The 17,796-nt window shown below is 41.8% G+C and overlaps 1 protein-coding gene across 1 annotated transcript in view; it reads right to left on the bottom strand.

Annotated features, from left to right (window-relative positions):
- The window catches only part of EEIG2 (EEIG family member 2), a 103,209-nt gene that overhangs the window by 13,367 nt on the left and 72,046 nt on the right, over window positions 1–17,796 (bottom strand). The window contains exons 5-7 of the mRNA XM_077765614.1: window positions 14,227–14,343; window positions 10,039–10,085; window positions 1,951–2,054 (exon numbers count right to left, since the gene is read on the bottom strand). Of these exons, the coding sequence (XP_077621740.1) occupies window positions 1,951–2,054; window positions 10,039–10,085; window positions 14,227–14,343 (268 nt within the window). The remainder of the gene's footprint in view (window positions 1–1,950; window positions 2,055–10,038; window positions 10,086–14,226; window positions 14,344–17,796) is intronic.

The following is a 17,796-nucleotide window of genomic DNA, read 5'->3' as shown; positions in this document are numbered from 1 at the left end:
CAAGGCTGCCAAACAAGTAAGCTACCGGAGTGACCTGGCCCTTCTGCGAAGGTTTCTCACTTCTGGGCAGGCTCTAAGATACAAACCCAAACCAGCATCCCTAGCCCACTTTACAGTGGTCCTAAACGCAAAGCTGATCTATAGGAAGATCTAAACCCAAAGAGGTGGTTGATATCAAGAATTATAGGACCAGGGCGCCTGGGTGGCTCAGTTGGTTAAGAGTCCGACTCTTGATTTCAGTTCAGGTCATGATCTCATGGTCATGAGACTGAGTCCCTTGTTGGGCTCTGTGATGGGCATGGAGCCTGCTTAGGATTCCCTCTCTCCCTCTACCCCTTCCCCTCATGTGCTCTCTAAATAAATATAAAGGGGCTCCTGGGTGGCTCAGTCGTTTGAGGGTCTGACTTCGATTCAGGTCATGATCCCACTGTTCTGTGCTGACAGCTCAGAGCCTGGAGCCTGCTTTGGATTCTTTGTCTCCCTCTCTCTCTGCCCCTCCCCCACTTGCACACTGTCTCTATCTCAAAAATAAATAAACATTAAAAAAATAATAAAATCTTAAAAAAAGAATAATATAGGACTTTTTTTATTATTAAAAATTTTTTTAATGTTTATTTTTGAGAGGGAGGGGCAGAGACAGAGGGAGACACAGACTCCAAAGCAGGCTCCAGGCTCTGAGCTGTCAGCACAGAGCCCGATGTGAGCCTCAAACCCAAGAACCGTGAGATCATGACCTGAGAAGAAGCTGGCTGCCTAACTGAGCCACCCAAGACCCCCTAGGACTAACTTGTTAATTGCATCACTACACCTGTCTTTTCATTCTTTCAAATAATAACCCTGCTCACATCACATGAGAGAAAAAAGGAAGCTCCTAACTCCTTTTTCTTCAGGCAACTGAAAATTTTCGACTTTTACCTCTTGGAGCAGATTTTGAGTGTGGCTGGGAGTTTGCCTGGAGAGGTGGCTCTCAAGGTGTGGCCTGGGGCCTGGCAGCATCAGTGTCACCTTGGGACTCAGGAATGCAATTTTCGGGCTCCAACCCTGATCCGCCAGGTCAAAAGCCTCTGGCTGCAGTGTCAGCAATCTATGGTTTAACAAGCCCACTGGGCGACTCTGATCTACACTCATGTTCGGGAACCACCAACAGAGGAGAGTGTTCGCTGGGGGAGAAGCAACACCTGACAGGTGGCTGGTAGAAGTTGCTAGGCACACTCCTGTAGTGCCCTGTTCCATCTGTGGGGCTAAGTACACCACGGGCGGGGGTGGGGGGGTTGTCAATACAACATTTAGCTGTTTATCCACCAGAGCCTGACATTTCAGACAAAATGAAGCAGTGGCTTACCTCAAAATTGAGTAATTAAAACTGCTGATAAATTATTGGCCCGTTTCAAGCCAGGTACCCGAGGAATTTTTTATTTTTCTTTCCAAGATCTTTTTAAAATTCCAGTTAGTTTACATACACTGTAGTATTGGTTTCAGGAGGAGAATTTAGTGATTCATCCGTTACATATAACACCCAGTGCTATCATAGCCAAGTGCCCTCCTTAGTGCCCATCACGCATTCAGCCCATCCCTCTACCCACCTATGCACCTCCCTTACTCACAGAAGTTTAAATGTGGGTGGGACTGGGGCGCCTGGGTGGCTTAGTCGGTTAAGCGTCCGACTTTCGCTTAGGTCATGATCTCGCGGTTTGTGGGTTCGAGCCCCGCGTCGGGCTCCGTGCTGACTGCCAGCTCAGAGCCTGGAGCCTGTTTCAGTCTGTGACTCCCTCTCTCTCTGACCCTACCCTGCTCACGCTCTCTCTCTCTCTCTCTCTCTCTCTCCTAGAAATAAATAAAACATTAAAAAAAATTAAAAAAAAAATGTGGGTGGGATTTTGGGAAATTCTTAGGATGTCAAGTAGTGTCATTTCTCATGAATTAAAAAAACAGTAAGCTACACATCCATACCTGCTATTCCAAGATGGACTTTGAGAGTCTCGCCACCTTTTCTATCTTCTTCCAGAGATTCAGATTCACCAGCAATTGGTATAGACATCGACGTAGAAGGAGGCCTGTAAATAAATATTTCTAAGGATCAGAACTTCAAGGATGGGTGAAACTGAAAGCTTGAAATAGTGTTAAAGAATGGTTGTGGAGTCAGAGCACCATCTTAGTAAGGTGCCTGCTTAACGGTACCTCTTTGAGGGTGAGCGTCATAAAAAAAAAAATCAACATGACCTGTATAAGCTGCCTCAAAACTGGAATATGCTTCATAGGGAGACCAAAATATTTTTACTCAACAAAAAATGTGAGATCAGAAAGGGCATTGCCTCCAGAAAGTCAGGAAAAGAGGGGCTCTGGTCGTGTGTCCCCGGCACCATCTGTGGAGGATGGTTCAACCGTCAACTCTCAGACAAGGCAGGGAGGTATCTGAGGCAGACAAGGAGCCATCTTTGTATCTGAGGTTGGAGGGGAATACGTCATGTCTCCTTCGCCAGTGTCTGAGCTCTCTTGTTGGCTCTACTAAGTTCTTAAATGGTACCCATGGTTTTAACTTCTACCTTCTTCTCTGTCGATGGTTCGCTTACCCTAGGGGTAGTCTGTAAAGAGCCCCAGTTGTTTAGAGTGTTTTTTGGGGGCTGGATTCTCTAGGGGTAGGTGGTATTTTCATTAGCCAATTCAAGGCTCCTATCTCATGTGGAAGATGTGTAGCAGGTTGGGGCAAGTTTGAGTTCTAATAAGAATTTTTTTTTGTAATAAAACATCCCTAGTTTTTTGAGGTTGATAGTCTAGAGGAAAACCACATCTTCCTAGAGACTATCCCTTGGTGACCTGAGGTAAAATAGGAAGGTGGTTGAAAGGATAGTGGGTGAAGCTGTCTCACTATGTGGCAATTCCTTTTTTGTTTTTGTTATTTTGTATTTACTGAAATTCAAAACATACTAGCAAAGTACCTCTAAAACAAAGATTGCTAGAGTAAACTAGAAAAGCATTTCCAAAATAAAGATGACCAAAAATCAGTTAGCCTGAGTATATTAGTTGTTGCTAGAACACATTACCACAAACTTAGAGACTTAACATAAAGGTTAGAGGTCTGACATGGGTTCCACACCTTTGGGACTAAAACCAAGGTGTTGGCAGGATCACATTCCTTCCTAGAGGCTTTCAGGGAGAATCTGTTTTCTTGCCTTTTCCAGCCTCCAGAGACTGCCTGCATTCCTTGGCCAGGCTCCTTCCTCCATCTTCAAAGCCAGAAAGGCTGCATCTGACTGTTCTGTATTTCACATTCCCTCTAAGCCTCACGTGCTGCCAATTATCTTTTCTCTTGGATTATACTTCTTCTCTTTAAGGACGCTTGGGATTACAGTGGGTCCACCTGGAGAACCCAGAATAATTTTCCAATTTCGATGTTAGATTGGTACTTTAATTCCACCTGCCACCTCATTCTCCTTGGCCATTTAACTCAACATATTCACAGGTTCTAGGGATTGGGTGTAGACATCTTTGGTGCAGTGCAGGGAGGGGGGAGACATTACTCTACTACACACATTAAATATACCCCAGTGTAGTATTTTCACAACAGTTCACTACTTGTCGTTCAGTTGCCTAATCTACAGAATTTATCTTTTTAATCTATGTAAAACATTAAACTGACCAGATGCAACAGTGACAGAAAAAAATGAAAAGCAATATAAAACCCATTGTACAACAGTACAAAGCAGTGGTTATTTGTATGCATGCGTTCATGCATGTATATCTAAAACTATACATGTATACACATGTGTATATGTACATTACTGTGTGTGTACATATATATTATGTGGTGATTCTTAAATTCTTACTATAGTATCTTAATAGAATCCTCAGGTTATTCAGGTCCTTGAAGATATAGACATTTAAGACTGTCACTAAACCTATTTCAAGATTCTTTCTTTCTTTTTATTTTATGTTTAGTTAGAGAGAGAGAGAGAGAGAGAGAGAGAGAGAGAGAGAAAGTGGGAGGGAGGATGGGGGGAAGGTCAAGAGAGAGAATCCCAAGCAGGGATGTACAGCTTAATCTCACACAGCACAAGATCACAACCTGAGCCNAGATCATGACCTAAGCGAAAGTTGGACGCTTAACCGACTAAGCCACCCAGGCGCCCCTTTTGGGCTATTTTCAAGTATTTGTTCTGTAGGTATGTTGAAGTCAATATATCCCCAGCTAAGGCCATCTTCTCTTCCTAAATCTGCTTTCTTCTTGTATTCTCCTACTCTGTGAATGTCATCATAGTCCATGAAGTCACTGAAACTAGAATCCTAGATATTGTCTCTGGGTCCTTCCTACTCACATTTCTCCATATCTGTACAATTTTCAATCCCACAGATTCTCCCATATTTTTCCTATTTGTCATCTCTTCTCTGCCTCCACTATTTGGTCTTTGTACCTTACGACCACAAGAGGCTCCTAGCTAGTCTGCCTCCCTCCACCCATGCTACTGTCACTGTGCTTTTCTGAAGTATGCATATGAACATGTTATTCTCTGATTTAAAACATCTCAGTAGCTCCTTCCAGATAAAGCCCAAACTCCCTATAGGGCCCTTTGTAGTCTGGCCTAGACCTACCTCTTCAATTACCAAAGGCTTTATTTTTAAATAATGTGAAATAATAGTGGCCAAAAAAGCCCTGCATTCAATATTCCATAAGAAAAAGTAATATGCAAAACAAATACACTTACAAAGAATGGAGTCTACAGTCACAGTCATTAATCATTGCTGGTGACTCATGGCTGCCTGTCCTATCATTTTCATGCCAAGTCCTTTGTTCTTCCTTTCACAGGTGGCCTGATTCCAGGGTCTCCATCCCCCCCACCCCCCAGACCCGTTTTCCAACCTTCAGAGCTCCAGCCTGTGGCCTCTTCCCCCTCCCTGTCTCCCTCAGGCTCCACTCTTTCCTGTTCAACCTGACTTCAGGGCCACAATACTTTTAGCAATACCTTCAGTTTGGCATCCCTTGTTCTGAGGTTTTCACAACACTCGAAGAACCCCAACCCTGATAATTTTAGCCTTCTTCACTAACTTAGTTAACCGGGGTAACTAAGCTGGGGAAAATTCATTAACCATGGGGACTGATATTAATTATCATCTAAAATCTTAGCTGGGCCTTGGCAGCTCTCCAAAGTCCCCCTACACAACTCAGTTGTGTTGAATAAATAATCACTGAGTGCTTAATGTGTGTCAGTTTTTATTCTATTACTCCTTTTTGTTCTGAAAATGTTTTGGTATCCCTTATCAGAACTTGTTTAATATAGCTCAATTACAGAATAGAAGAGACGAGATTTTATTTTAATGTTACAGTAATGTTAAGAGTACGTGAAAAATTACTGAAAGTGACAATTTGGTATTCGTGCCCTGTAACAATGCCATAAACTCACGCAAGCCGTTTTCTTTCCCTAGAATGTCCTACCCACCTCCTCTACTTGGTAATTTCTTATCGGTCCTCTAAAAATTAGCTCAATGTCACTCCCTCAGTGAAGACTTTCCTGGATTTCAAGAAAAAGTAGTTAGGGACTCTACCTTCTATGCCGCAGTATGTTCTATGCCCAGTCTCCCACAGAAGTAGTGAATCCTGCAGAACAGGGGCTGGTCTTCATTTAGTTTGGTAAATGTTAGCACATGGTAGACAATCAGTGCACATGCACTGAATAAATGAGTGATCCTGGGATCCTGGACAAATTAGCTCCTTAACCTCGGAGCCTCAAGGTCCTCACTTAAAAAAATATGGATAATGTATCACAGAATTGTTTCAAAAATTAAATTGGGAGGCAGTAATATTTACTAAATCATTTTGACAAACAGTACTCTCCTTCCTTCTAGAATACGAATGCTCCAGAACCCTAGCTCTTCAAGAGGATTACCATCCCAAGATCTGCTTTACCACCATATTGTCAGAAGTCACCGTAGCATATATTTTTTTCTCTCAAAATATCTTTTTTGTAAAAAAAAATTCTAAAGATTTTTATTTTTCTAAGTAATTTCTATACCCAGTGTGGGGCTCGAACTCAGAATCCTGAGATCAAGAGCTGCATGCTCCACCAATCGAGCCAGCAAGGAGCCCCTATCCTTTTTCTTTATTAGCACTAGAGGTTGGCTTTTTTCCCCCCAGCCAGTTTCATTGTTTCACAAGAGTTGGATATTTGATGAGTTACAGAGCACTACAAAACAGAGTTTAGGGCAGGTAGGTAGAGGCTGACTTACCAGCTGTCTTATTCATAAATACAAGCCTTATTATGGTATGGAATTTATCTTTCAGAAAATGATACAAACTATGGTACAGACCCTCTGCTCATAAAATGTCAAACTAAAATTTAAAGCTGAGAATGCTGAAGGTCTGCTATATTCTTGTTAGTTTCTCTAGGTTTTAAAAAACTCTATGTCCTGAAAAGTTCATACAGACAAAAGCAGAGTCAATGGTAGAATGAACTTCTCCAGCAGTTATTTACATCTATGTCTTAGAAATAGTCAGGTCACTCAGGTTTTTGTGCCTTAGTTTTCTCATCTGTAAAATGAGAACTTGGATTATATAATACTTTTTAAACTAGCTTCTGATGAAGTTCTTCCCTTAGAGACTTTAGGGGTAGTAAGGTACTATCTCTTTTTGTCCCTCAACAGAAAAAAGTTATATACTGGGATTTATAACACATTTGAACAAAAGGATTTTGTGGCTAAATATTCTGGAAAAAAAATCACTGGACTGGACAAATTCCACACTCTTTTAAGCTCTAGAGTATTGTGATTTTACATTTTGACATATACTGAAATACAATCTAACAAAAACAATTTACTTTTTATCTTTTTCAGAGAATGGAAATGGGGGAGAGGGGCAGAGGGAGAGACAGAATCCTAATCCACACTGAGCATGGAGCTCAACGTGGGGCTCTATTCCATGATCCTGGGATCAAGACCTGAGCCAAAATCAAGAGTTGGACATTCAACTGACTGAGCCACTCATGTACCCTCCAAATAATTTACTTTTTACATCAGTAATTAAAACATTTTTCTGTTTTTTTTTTAAGTTTATTTACTTATTTTGAGAGAGAGGGTGAGAGTGCGTGTGCACATGTGTGCACAGGGGAGGGGCAGAGAGAGACAGGGAGACAGAATCCCAAGTGGAGCCCAACTCTGGGCTTGATCTTATGAACTGTGAGATCATGACCTGAATTGATAAACCACGAGTCAGATACTCAACCTAATGAGCTGTCCAGGCGCCCTTCAACATTTTTTTATTCGGTCCATACTCACTATGCGTAAGCTCATGGATACGTTTAGAGTTGTTACTTTTCCACTGACAGTTGTACGGTTTCAGATATTTGGAGAAAAGAGAAAATAAATATTGAGAGTTTGGTTCTCCTGAGAAATACTTTTATGTATCTTGGGATTAGGTGAGGTCTGTTTATTCTAAGGAACTATAAACATCTTTCCTATAAATATAAACTCTAGACTGTCCGAATTACATTCCTGGAGATAATACAGAACATAAGATGATCTGTTTTTGAGCTCTTCAGTATTTGAGTTGCACAAGTAGAAAGATAAAATGGTAGAGAAAGGGCCAGAAAGGGAATATTCATGAGAAGGAATGATGAAATCCTTTTCTTCTACTTAGTTTTGCTGCTCATTTTCTCATTTCACCATAAACTGATTCCACTAGAAAAACACAGTTACCTAAGAAGCCAAATGTAGCACAGCCCAAATTGTTTAGTCTTAAGAGAGCAGGATATAAAGAAAGAAGCCAGGAAATTATGGTTCAAGAGATGATAACATAGAAAAGTAAAGTTATAGTAAAATGCACAGTTTAATCAATAATTGATTTTTTATTAAATATCTATTTTCAACTTTAGAAAACACTGTAAGTAGGAAACTATATGGATGTTACTATTAAAGACATGGAGGTTGATGCATACGGAAAAATTAAGGTCTTCTTTCCTTTTCTAACTATATTTTTCTCAGATATTTAAGTAATATATAATTAATGTTCATTTTTAATTAACTGTCTTCAGTCTTGCTAACAAGTAAGACTTCCCCCCTTCAGTTCATCTCCCACTCTGACAGGACTCTTGCACATATTTCCTCTTTCCTCACACCCCCATCTCCATCTTTCCCATCCTTTCTTCAATGATCGTCTCACTTCCTATTTCACTAAGAAATCAGGAGCAATTTGAAAATAATTTCTATATGCCTCCGTTTCTTATTTACCTGCATCTGAAGCCATATTCTCTGCCTTCATTGCTCTTGACAATCCAAGGACACCATCTAGCAACTGTCCTTTTTCTCTTCTGTGTCACATCTCTCCTTATTGAACCATTCAGATCAGTAAACAAATACCATCTCCCATGTTGAAACACCACCACCACCAACAAAACCCACAAAAGAACAAAGACCTGCCCTTGACCCTGTATCTTTTTATTTGTAACTTGATTTTCTGTTCCTTTTTTTGCAGCAAAATTGTCTATGCTGTCTCCAATTTTTCTCCTCTCAAGCCCTCTTTAACCCTGACTTCAATAAGGCTATTGAAGGTTCCCAGTAATCTATCAAAGTGCTTGTCAAAGGCACTGGTGGTTTCTGGACTGCAAATCCAAAGGTCAGTTTCCAGTCCTCATCTTCCGTGATCTACTTCCACAGTGTGGGACACAGTTGATTTACCCTTTCCTTTTGAAACACGCCCCGTGCTTGGTTTTTCAGGACAGTCTTCCCCTTTGGTTCGTTCCTCTTCTTTCACAGGTTGCTCCTTTGCTGGTTCTTCCTCATCTCCCCAACCTCCAACACACTGGAGTGTCCCACCCCTCAGTCTGTGGTTCTTTATTTACATTCACTCCTTCTAGGTCATTTAATCAAATTCCATGGCTTTACGTATGCACTGATAACGTTGTGATTTCCAAATTTATATCTTCAGCTCGGGCCTCCCCACTGAACTCTTAGTGGTATGTCCAACTGCCCACGTGATGTGCCTGGCTGGATGTTAAACAGGGATCTCAAATGTGACATGTCCGATACCCAAGCTCCCAACCCCTAACCTGTTCCTCTTAGAGGCACTGCTATTTCAGTAAGTGGAAAAACCATTCCTCTAGTTACTCAGGCCCCAAACCTTGGGACTACTAAACAGCCTCATAACTCCTCTACCTATTTCTGCCCTTGCTCCCGTCATCATTCCCCCAAATTGTCTATTCTCTAGCTAGCAGCCATAAGCCAGGTAATCCTATTCCCCTGCTGTAAACCCTCCGGGAGCTCTTTGTCTCACTCAGGTTATATGTGGCCAATGAGACTCTATCATCTGATGCCATCTCCAATCCCCCTACTCCTCCTTCTCTCTGTTCTAGACACACTGGTCTCCCGGAAGCTCCCTGGACATGCCAAACACTCCTTCCTCAACACCCTTGTCCCTGTTACCTCTACCTCAAATGCTCTTTCCCTAAATGTCTGCATGGCATGCTTCTCGCTTCCTTCAGGTCTCAGCTCAAATATCAGCTTTGCCAGGGAAGACTTTCTTGACTACGCTCTATAAAACAGCAACCTTTCTCCCCACCACGCCCTCCTAGCCTGCGTTATTTTTCTCCAAAACACTCATTGCTCTCTTTTTATTATACATGTATTTATTAGCTTGTTATTTGTTTTCCTCTTAGAATACATGCTCCAAGAGGTCAGGGACTCGGTCTATTTTTTTCACGGCTGTTTCTCTAGTGTCTAGAATAGGGCATAGCACATGGTAAGGCACCTAACAGGTATTTGTTGAAGAAATCAGTAAGTCTTCGGAGGTCAAATTAAAACATTTAATTTGTATAGTTTCACCCAAAACTTGAAAATGATGAAAGACGTATAGTTTAAATAATTTTAGAGTGTGGGGAGCTTGTTTGTAAAAGGTAATGGTAACTTCTTTGTGGGTCAAGTCAGTCTCCTAGGAAAAGAACGGTCCCTTCACTGGTAAATACTATGAAATATGAATGCAAAAATTTAAACAAACAAGAGAAAGAAACCACTATTATACTTTCAGATAAATAATTCATTTACGGAGCCTCAACTTACGTTTTAAAACATGGGTCGCCAGACATCAGCTGCATACTGATCAAAACCTGAATATTAGAAAAAGAAATGTGATTATAAAAGTTTCCTTGAGAGGAGAAGGCATGTTCTGTTCACCTATGCATCCACCACAGAACTGAGGACAATATTTTCTATTTAGAAAGTATTAAATAAAATAATTGCTTAATTGGGTTACATCCCGTATTAAATTGCTGCTTTAAAACACAGATTTAAAAACATTTTTTAACATTCAAAGCTTTGTAACTGCAGAAATCAGAGTGGAAAAGGTGGAAACAAAAAGCAAGTGCTGCCTTAGTAACAGTTGTGTGTTGTGTGCTGTGCTGGGCTAGTTTAGAGGTCTTCCCTCCCTGATTCCTGGGGTGCCCAAGTGTCTGGAATGTTTCCCTCCAACCTGCCGTGTGATGCTTCATGGGCCGCCTGAAGTGGCTTGCAAGAGCACAATGCTTCTCGCCTTTGTTCCAGCTTTAGATCAGAATTTAAACCTTTGCTAATGTTTTGTGAAATGCTGCTGTTCTCTACTTGTGACTGTCTTTTAAGACTCAACCACAGGGGGGCGCTTGGGTGGCTCAGTTGCTTAAGTGTTGGACTCGATTTCAGTTCAGGTCATGATCTCACAGTTGTGAGATGGAGCCAGCCCTGCATCGATCTCTGTGCAGAGTGTGGAGCCTGCTTGGGATTCATTCTCTTTCTCTCTCCTCTGTCTCTCCCTCTGCTCCTACCCTGGACTTCCTTGAGCTCTCTTTCAAAATAAATAAATGAACGTTAAAAAAAAAAAAAAAAAGACTCAGCCATAGGATGTTGTTACCTTCTTCTGGGACTAATAATGATAATGGTAGTAATAACAACAACGACAGCAATCGTGATTTGAGAATTAATTATGTGCCAAGCATAAGCTGTGTTTTATAATGCAAGATTTCACTGGATCTTCAAAATTCCTATGAGAGATGGATACTTTTCATTTTAAGCTCAGGAGATTAATTAATACTTTCAAGGTCAGGTGGCTAATAAAGGGCAGAGAGGAGATCGGAAGCTAGGACTGCACGATACTAAAACTCACGGTCTTTATGAAGAGGAGGATATATAGTGGCTGACATGTATCCTAATATAACCTCATTTCTTTCTTATTGCTTCACCTCAGCGCCTCCACTACTGTTGTTTTCCTCTCTGAGTGCTATACTTATTAAATGTGTGCCCTGGACCTGCCATGCTGGCCCCTCCACCACAGTCTGGTTTCCAACTCCATCAAAACAGCACTCTTGAGTATCTTGAATGTCTGAGGAAGGAGGGAGATGGCACATGCAGCTTTTAAGAAATTGTGTGGGGCAGCAGAATAGAGGGGTGGGATAGTGGTTGGAGGAGGTGAGAAGTGGTTTCTATTTGTTTTAAATACAGCAGATAATAGAGCTGTTTATTCATATGTAAATGAGTATGATTCACTAGAGACAGAGAAGATTCCGGAGACTGGACAGGCAGTCCAAGTGGCACTGCTATGGATTAGGCAAGCTCTGGATTAGGCAAGCTCTGGATTCTACAACCTAATGGAAAGGACTGACTTCTGACAGGGAGAGGGGCATTTCCTTCATTGTAACCCAGCCAAAAAGGGTAACAGGGCTGGAGAGACAGGAAGAATCATAAATTGGGTAATGGGAAGATGAAGGAACTTGAATTTAATGGCTTCATCAATAAAGGATAAAGCAAGACCATAAGCTGAGAGCAAGAGTGGTGTATGGAAATCCAAGGAGAGAGGTATACAATAGAGTAGGAAATTGGGAAAGGATGCTTTCAAAGGAAGTACAGTTGCTTGATGACGGGGAGCAAGACTGAAGGAAAGGCAGCCGGATGGTGGTATGATGCTCCCCAGCAATGTTCAGCATTAGGACGCAAGCCCAGAGAAGACAGTTGAGTTTGATTGGGGTCAGGATTACTTAGGGGAGAGCAATGAGGGAGACAGGAGCATAGGAGTGAGGAGTATTTTTCAGCACAGGATAATCATGGATACAAGAGTCTAAGCTGGATAAAGAGGGAAGTGGAAGCAAGTGGAGGCTGGTAGATAGTGACAGTGGTCAGGTTAAGGATAGCCAAGTGAGCAGTAGCCCAAGAGGACTGATAAATAATAGATGGGGGCAGGGAATACTTGGAACTGGAATTCTGGAGGTGGTGAAGCTTCTAGAGGTAAGTCTAGGGTGTGACCATGAGGCGTGGAATGGAGTTGAAGAAAAAGGAAAGGTTCCTGAAGAAGGGTAGTTTAAGGAATGGAGAGGCCCCAGGCACATGAAAGATTAGCTAGAGGGAGAGAACAGCATAGAAAAGACAGTCTGCAAGGACAGATCACCCACCAGATGGCGGAGCCATCCAAAAATGACAGAAGGTATGGAAAGAAAAACTGTGAGCCAGGAGCGAAGTAATCAAAGAGTAGGAGAGAGGAGGTAAGTAGGTGACCAGGAGCTGACAGCTCAGGCAGGGATAGAGTGGTGAGAGTGAATGGTATAATCTCTAAAATAATAACTTCTTTGTAGGGCCAAGTGGGAGAAAGGGTGTGAAAGGATCAGTGGAGAGCCAGAGGGAAACTGCTCCAGGAGCCGGCCCTAAGGAATAGCAGGGGATGGGGGAATATGAAATTAGAAAGTTATTTCAATTTCCAGAATGCCTGGGTGGTTTAATCCGTTAATCGTGGGACTCTTGATTTTGGCTCAGATCATGATCTCACGGTTCAGTTCGTGAGATCAAGCCCCATGTTGGGCTCCACGCTGGGTGTGGAGCCTGCTTCAGATTCTCTCTTTCGGGGTGCCTTGGTGACTCAGTCGGTTAAGTGCCTGACTCTTGATTTTGGCATAGGTCATGATCTCACGATTTGTGAGATCGAGCCTTGCCTTGGGCTCTGTGCTGACAGCGTGGAGCCTGCTTGGGATTCTCTCCCTCCCTCTCTCTGCCCCACCCCTGCTCATGCTTGCCCTCTCCCTCTCTAAACAAATTAACATTAAAAAAAATTTAAAAAAAGATTCTCTCTCTTCCTCTGCTCCTCTCCTGCTTGAGCGCATTCATGTACACATGCTCTCTCTTTAAAAAAATAAAGAAAGAAAAAAAAGAAAGTCATTTTAATTCCTAATGAAAACACTATAATTCAGAGAAGGGTTATCTTTCTTCTTATGCTGCAAATATGAAGAAACTTGATTTAGTGGCTGTTCAGCTTGTTTGGGATCCGTCTAAGAAGGAATAGTGCAGCCAGTTTTTCTGATGCTTAGACGGCATGGGAGCATGAAAAAACCACTGACCACATAGTGGCAGAGATGCCTTCTGGTCTCTGCTCTGCGGCCGATGACTGATGACCTTAGTGAGACACTTAGCCTTCTGAGTCTCAGCTTCTTCATCTAGAAAATGTGCAGATCTACCCCATCTAACCAACACTGTTTAGCTTACACAGGTATGTGCAAGTGCTTTGAAATTTTTTCAGTCATATTTATCGAAGACAAAGTTTGAAAAGTGTAGGTATGGGGTAATTCTTTGCTCTACTAACATCTGATAATCCAGTTTTTATTAGGAATTATTTTCCTTTCTTATCATTAGATAACTTACCATCATGCGGTAACCTAACTGAAATGCAGCGAAAGGTCTGTCCTGTGAGGTTTACTAGATATGGGGCACTTTACATTTTCTCAGCTGGTCTCATTTAATACTCCCACCAACTGTTTGTGTTCTCTGTGTGGCCACCACACTATGGGGCTGCTGATGCTACTTGGAAACAACATCGCAGAGGCCCAAAGTGAGTTCCACCTGTCACTTTACTAGTTACTGGAGAACCAAGTGACTCCTATGTGCCCACCACAGCTTCCAGGGAAGTCACTTTTCGGGAGTGGTATATGTTGTAAGGTATTCATGCATCATGCTCCTTACTGTCGATGAGCCCATATGTTGTAGGAGTTGTGTGTACTGCTCCCTGAATGTTCACAGCCCCAGAAACACCTTAGGATCATGGAGGTGAACAATTGTTACTTTTTGCTGCTTCTGTGATTTGGGTAGACTTTTCCCCCTGATGGTGAGTATTTTCAGTGTGGTGTGGTCAGCTTATGATCTCAGTACTGATTCCCATCTTGCCCTTGACTGTATACACCTATGCTTATTCAAAGGCAGAGACTCTCATTTGTGGACATATAAATCTTGAAACGTACTTACTTTAAGAATGGAATTATCCTGTCTTGTATTTTTGGTATCATAGCCTTCCAGTAAACAGCGACGAGTGGTATTTCCTGATCCAGCAAACTCTGCCAGGTTTAGATCTGCAAAGCCCAGCTATGAAAAGAAAGGGAATTATATTAATAGAATATCTACTAGGCTTCTATCATATTCTCCTTAAAATAAACATTCAACCCATGCTCTAGCAAGTTTTCTCAAACAACAATCATTTGCAATTTTGCCCATCTTAACAATATCTGCTCCATTATTTGCTTAATGTGTATCTTTAGATTGGCTCACTTTTTTGTTAAAATATATCACCTCTTCTATTCTTGTCTTAAGCAACATGATCTCTGAAATAACCGATTTGGTGTGCTAAACATATCATTTTTTTTCTGCACACATTGAAATATATAACTGTTGAAGTAAAAATAATGTTTATCAAACAATTAAAATCATTCCAAGTAGCAGTAGTACTGAGCCCACACTGGGAAACAGTAGCAGTCCAATCATGATTATTTGCATATTCACATAGAAAACTGATGAGACTTTCTTCTCCCTTTTCTGGTTCTGGCTCCTTTCCCAGTTAACCGCTGGTGACTGCAGATAGTGGCAGGTTATTAAATTCTTACTTTAAATGCAAGAAGCAGAATGATTTTAAGTATCAAACGTTTTCTCTGGTATAAGCCCCTTCTTCACTACCTTTCACGTTTGCCTTGCTGCTCTCTCTTTATAAAGCTTTCTTCTCCCCTTCCCCAAAGCCGTACCCGACATCAACCCTCTCTGCTGCTATCCAGGAGTTCAGTTCAAACCTGTTCTTCCTTCTCATTATGACCCAGGTTCAGCACCCCCCCCCCCCAATTTCCTGCAGCTACCAGTGATGGCCCTGGCTCTTCCCTCTGATGTTGTTCAACTTTGATTTCCCATTTCCAAGCGGTAAAGAAATATGTCCAATCTTTTTCTTTTCTCCTTTCCTTTCTTCCTTCCTTTCTTCCTTCTTCTTTCTTTCTTTCTCTCTCTCTCTTTCTTTCTTTCTACAAAGTCTGTTCTACATGACTAAATGTATATAGAGTCTTTTATTAAAAACAAAAAATGTTTTGAATTTACAATTAAGCACATCTCCCTGAATACCTAATAAAAAGCATTAGCCATTTCAAACACTGCTATGATTTTAAGCTGCCTGTTTTAAGATTTAAAAACACACAATGGACACATATGAATGGAATTCGAGATGAAGATTTTAACTACAGGCTGGGGCATTAATTTAGTAGCTTTTATTAAGATTTTTTTTTTAGGGGCGCCTGGGTGGCTTAGTCGGTTAAGCGTCTGACTTTCGCTTAGGTCATGATCTCGCGGTTCGTGGGTTCGAGCCCCGCGTCGGGCTCTGTGCTGACTGCCAGCTCAGAGCCTGGAGCCTGTTTCAGAGTCTGACTCCTTCTCTCTCTGACCCTCTCTTGCTCATGCTCTCTCTCTCAATCTCTCTCTCTCCTAGAAATAAATAAAACATTAAAAAAAATTAAAACAAAAAAGATTTTTTTTTTAAATGTTTCTTTAGTTTTGAGAGTGAGACAGAGACAGCATGACCTGGGGGAGGGGCAGAGAGAGCGGGAGACACAGAATTAGAAGCAGGCTTCAGGCTCTGAGCTGTCAGCACAGAGCCTGATACAGGGCTTGAACCCATGGACTGTGAGATCATGACTTGAGCCAGAGTCAGAGGCTTAATTGACTGAGCCACCCAGGTGCCACTAGTAGCTTTTAATAGGTACGAAAAGAATGAAGAGAACTTCAAGACCAACTGAAGGGCCACAACTGCTTAACGCAGTAAGTTGGAACACATCAGGCCACAGGTGACACCTACCGAATCTTCACATGGCTACTCTGGCCTCACTGCGTTTTGGGGGTTCAGCAGAATAAGCTGGATGCTTCCAGGGCAAAGCCTCATCCAAAGGCTCTATTTCATACATTATTCTTTCTCTTTAAACCTCCCGCATCACCTTTCCACCCAAACTCTCTGCTGATGCCTTGCTTTCTAATTCACTCAGAAGGTAAAAGCAATCAAAAGAGCACTTAACTTCCATAAGCTTTTTCTGCCAGCCACATCCACAGACCTGCCTGCAGCTAGACCTGCCTACTCTAAGTGAACTGGCTGTGCTCCGTCTGAGGCCACCCACTCTCCTCTGGCCTACTCAAGTTCACTGCTTCAGGAATTCCTCCTTCTCTTTCACATTCTCAAGTTTCCCTTCCCCACTGAACCATTCTCCTTACTACCACATGGACCCGCTGGAGTTTTTGCCATCTCAGTGAACAAAAGAAAAGGTCATCTCACATCTCTGTCCAGTCTGTTGAAATGATTGTGTTTGAATTTCAGAATGATCACTCTGGCAGTGATGTAGAAGATGGATGGAGGGAGACAGCAGAGGCAAAGAACAAAAGATAGGAGGCCAGTGCAGGTTTTAAGTAAGAAATAATGAAGGCATAACCTAAGGCACTGGCCTTGAGAGTTGAAAAAAGGGATGGTTTTTAAATTAGAAGGGGGAAGTCACAAAGTTTGTTGATCACAGATCTTTTTTTTTACCTACCCACCGTCATTCAATGTTCAGATGTTTCTTGTTAGCAGAACCCTGATTTTGTTCAAGTGTCCACTCTTAGCTCATCCATGTGCAAAAGAAAAGTAACCCAACCTCTAGCTCACTGTTAAACTGTGAGCCTAATCATGTGCTAACCATGGAAATCCATTTCTCTTGCCCATGACTGGTTTAGGAGTGGGCATATCATCTAGTTGTGGCCAATGAAAGCTATGGGGAAATCCTCTGAGGGCCAACTAGGAAAAGTTTTCTCACTCAAAGAAAGCCATACGAAGAGTAGCAGCTGGATTTTGTCATATGTGAACATGTGGACTAAAACTCGAGTTACCTGGTGACCTTGAGAAGAGCTAGTCAAGGACAAAGTCATCACATAGAGAATGGAAGGATGAAAAGAGAAAAGTAACATGGGTTCTTGATGATGTTCTTCACTCAGTGGATTAACTAATTCTGGAGCAGCTCTCACATCTCAACTCTCTTTCATACCTACATGTTTTGTGACATTACAATCTCTAGGTGAGGACATACTCTGTTACTTATAGCAAAGAGCATCCTAAATGACATTGCAACCGAGTAGTTTTAAGGAGTTAAGTAGACTTGATGGCTGAAGCTAGTGCCCCGTCCTTGGCTCCGATGACAGAATTGATGGAGATACCATCAGAGACTAAAAATAAAAGAGGAGTATGTGGGTTTCTGATAGTATTACTAATTACTAATTCCTATTCAGTAAAGAGGTGAGCACAGTCATTAGTAATTCCATATAGTTTGTAAAAGTATAAAGGAAATTGGTGATCCTGTATATACAGAGTGCTAAGAGAACACAGAGGAGAGGTCTTATTACACTGGGGGTGAGGAGGTGGGATTGGGAATACTTCCCAGGAGAGACTGAATTAACAGATCCTATTGCTTAATGGAAACCAGAGGTCATCTTCGAGTAGGGAAGCTGAAATGCAAGAATAACATCCCATAATCAGCATTTAGAAAGAAT

The sequence above is a fragment of the Crocuta crocuta genome, unplaced genomic scaffold (assembly GCF_008692635.1).
Source record: "Crocuta crocuta isolate KB4526 unplaced genomic scaffold, BGI_CrCroc_1.0 scaffold274, whole genome shotgun sequence".
Taxonomy (NCBI): domain Eukaryota; kingdom Metazoa; phylum Chordata; class Mammalia; order Carnivora; family Hyaenidae; genus Crocuta; species Crocuta crocuta.
The sequence above is the reverse complement of the archived record's forward strand: the minus strand, read 5'-3'. Positions and strand labels throughout refer to the sequence as shown.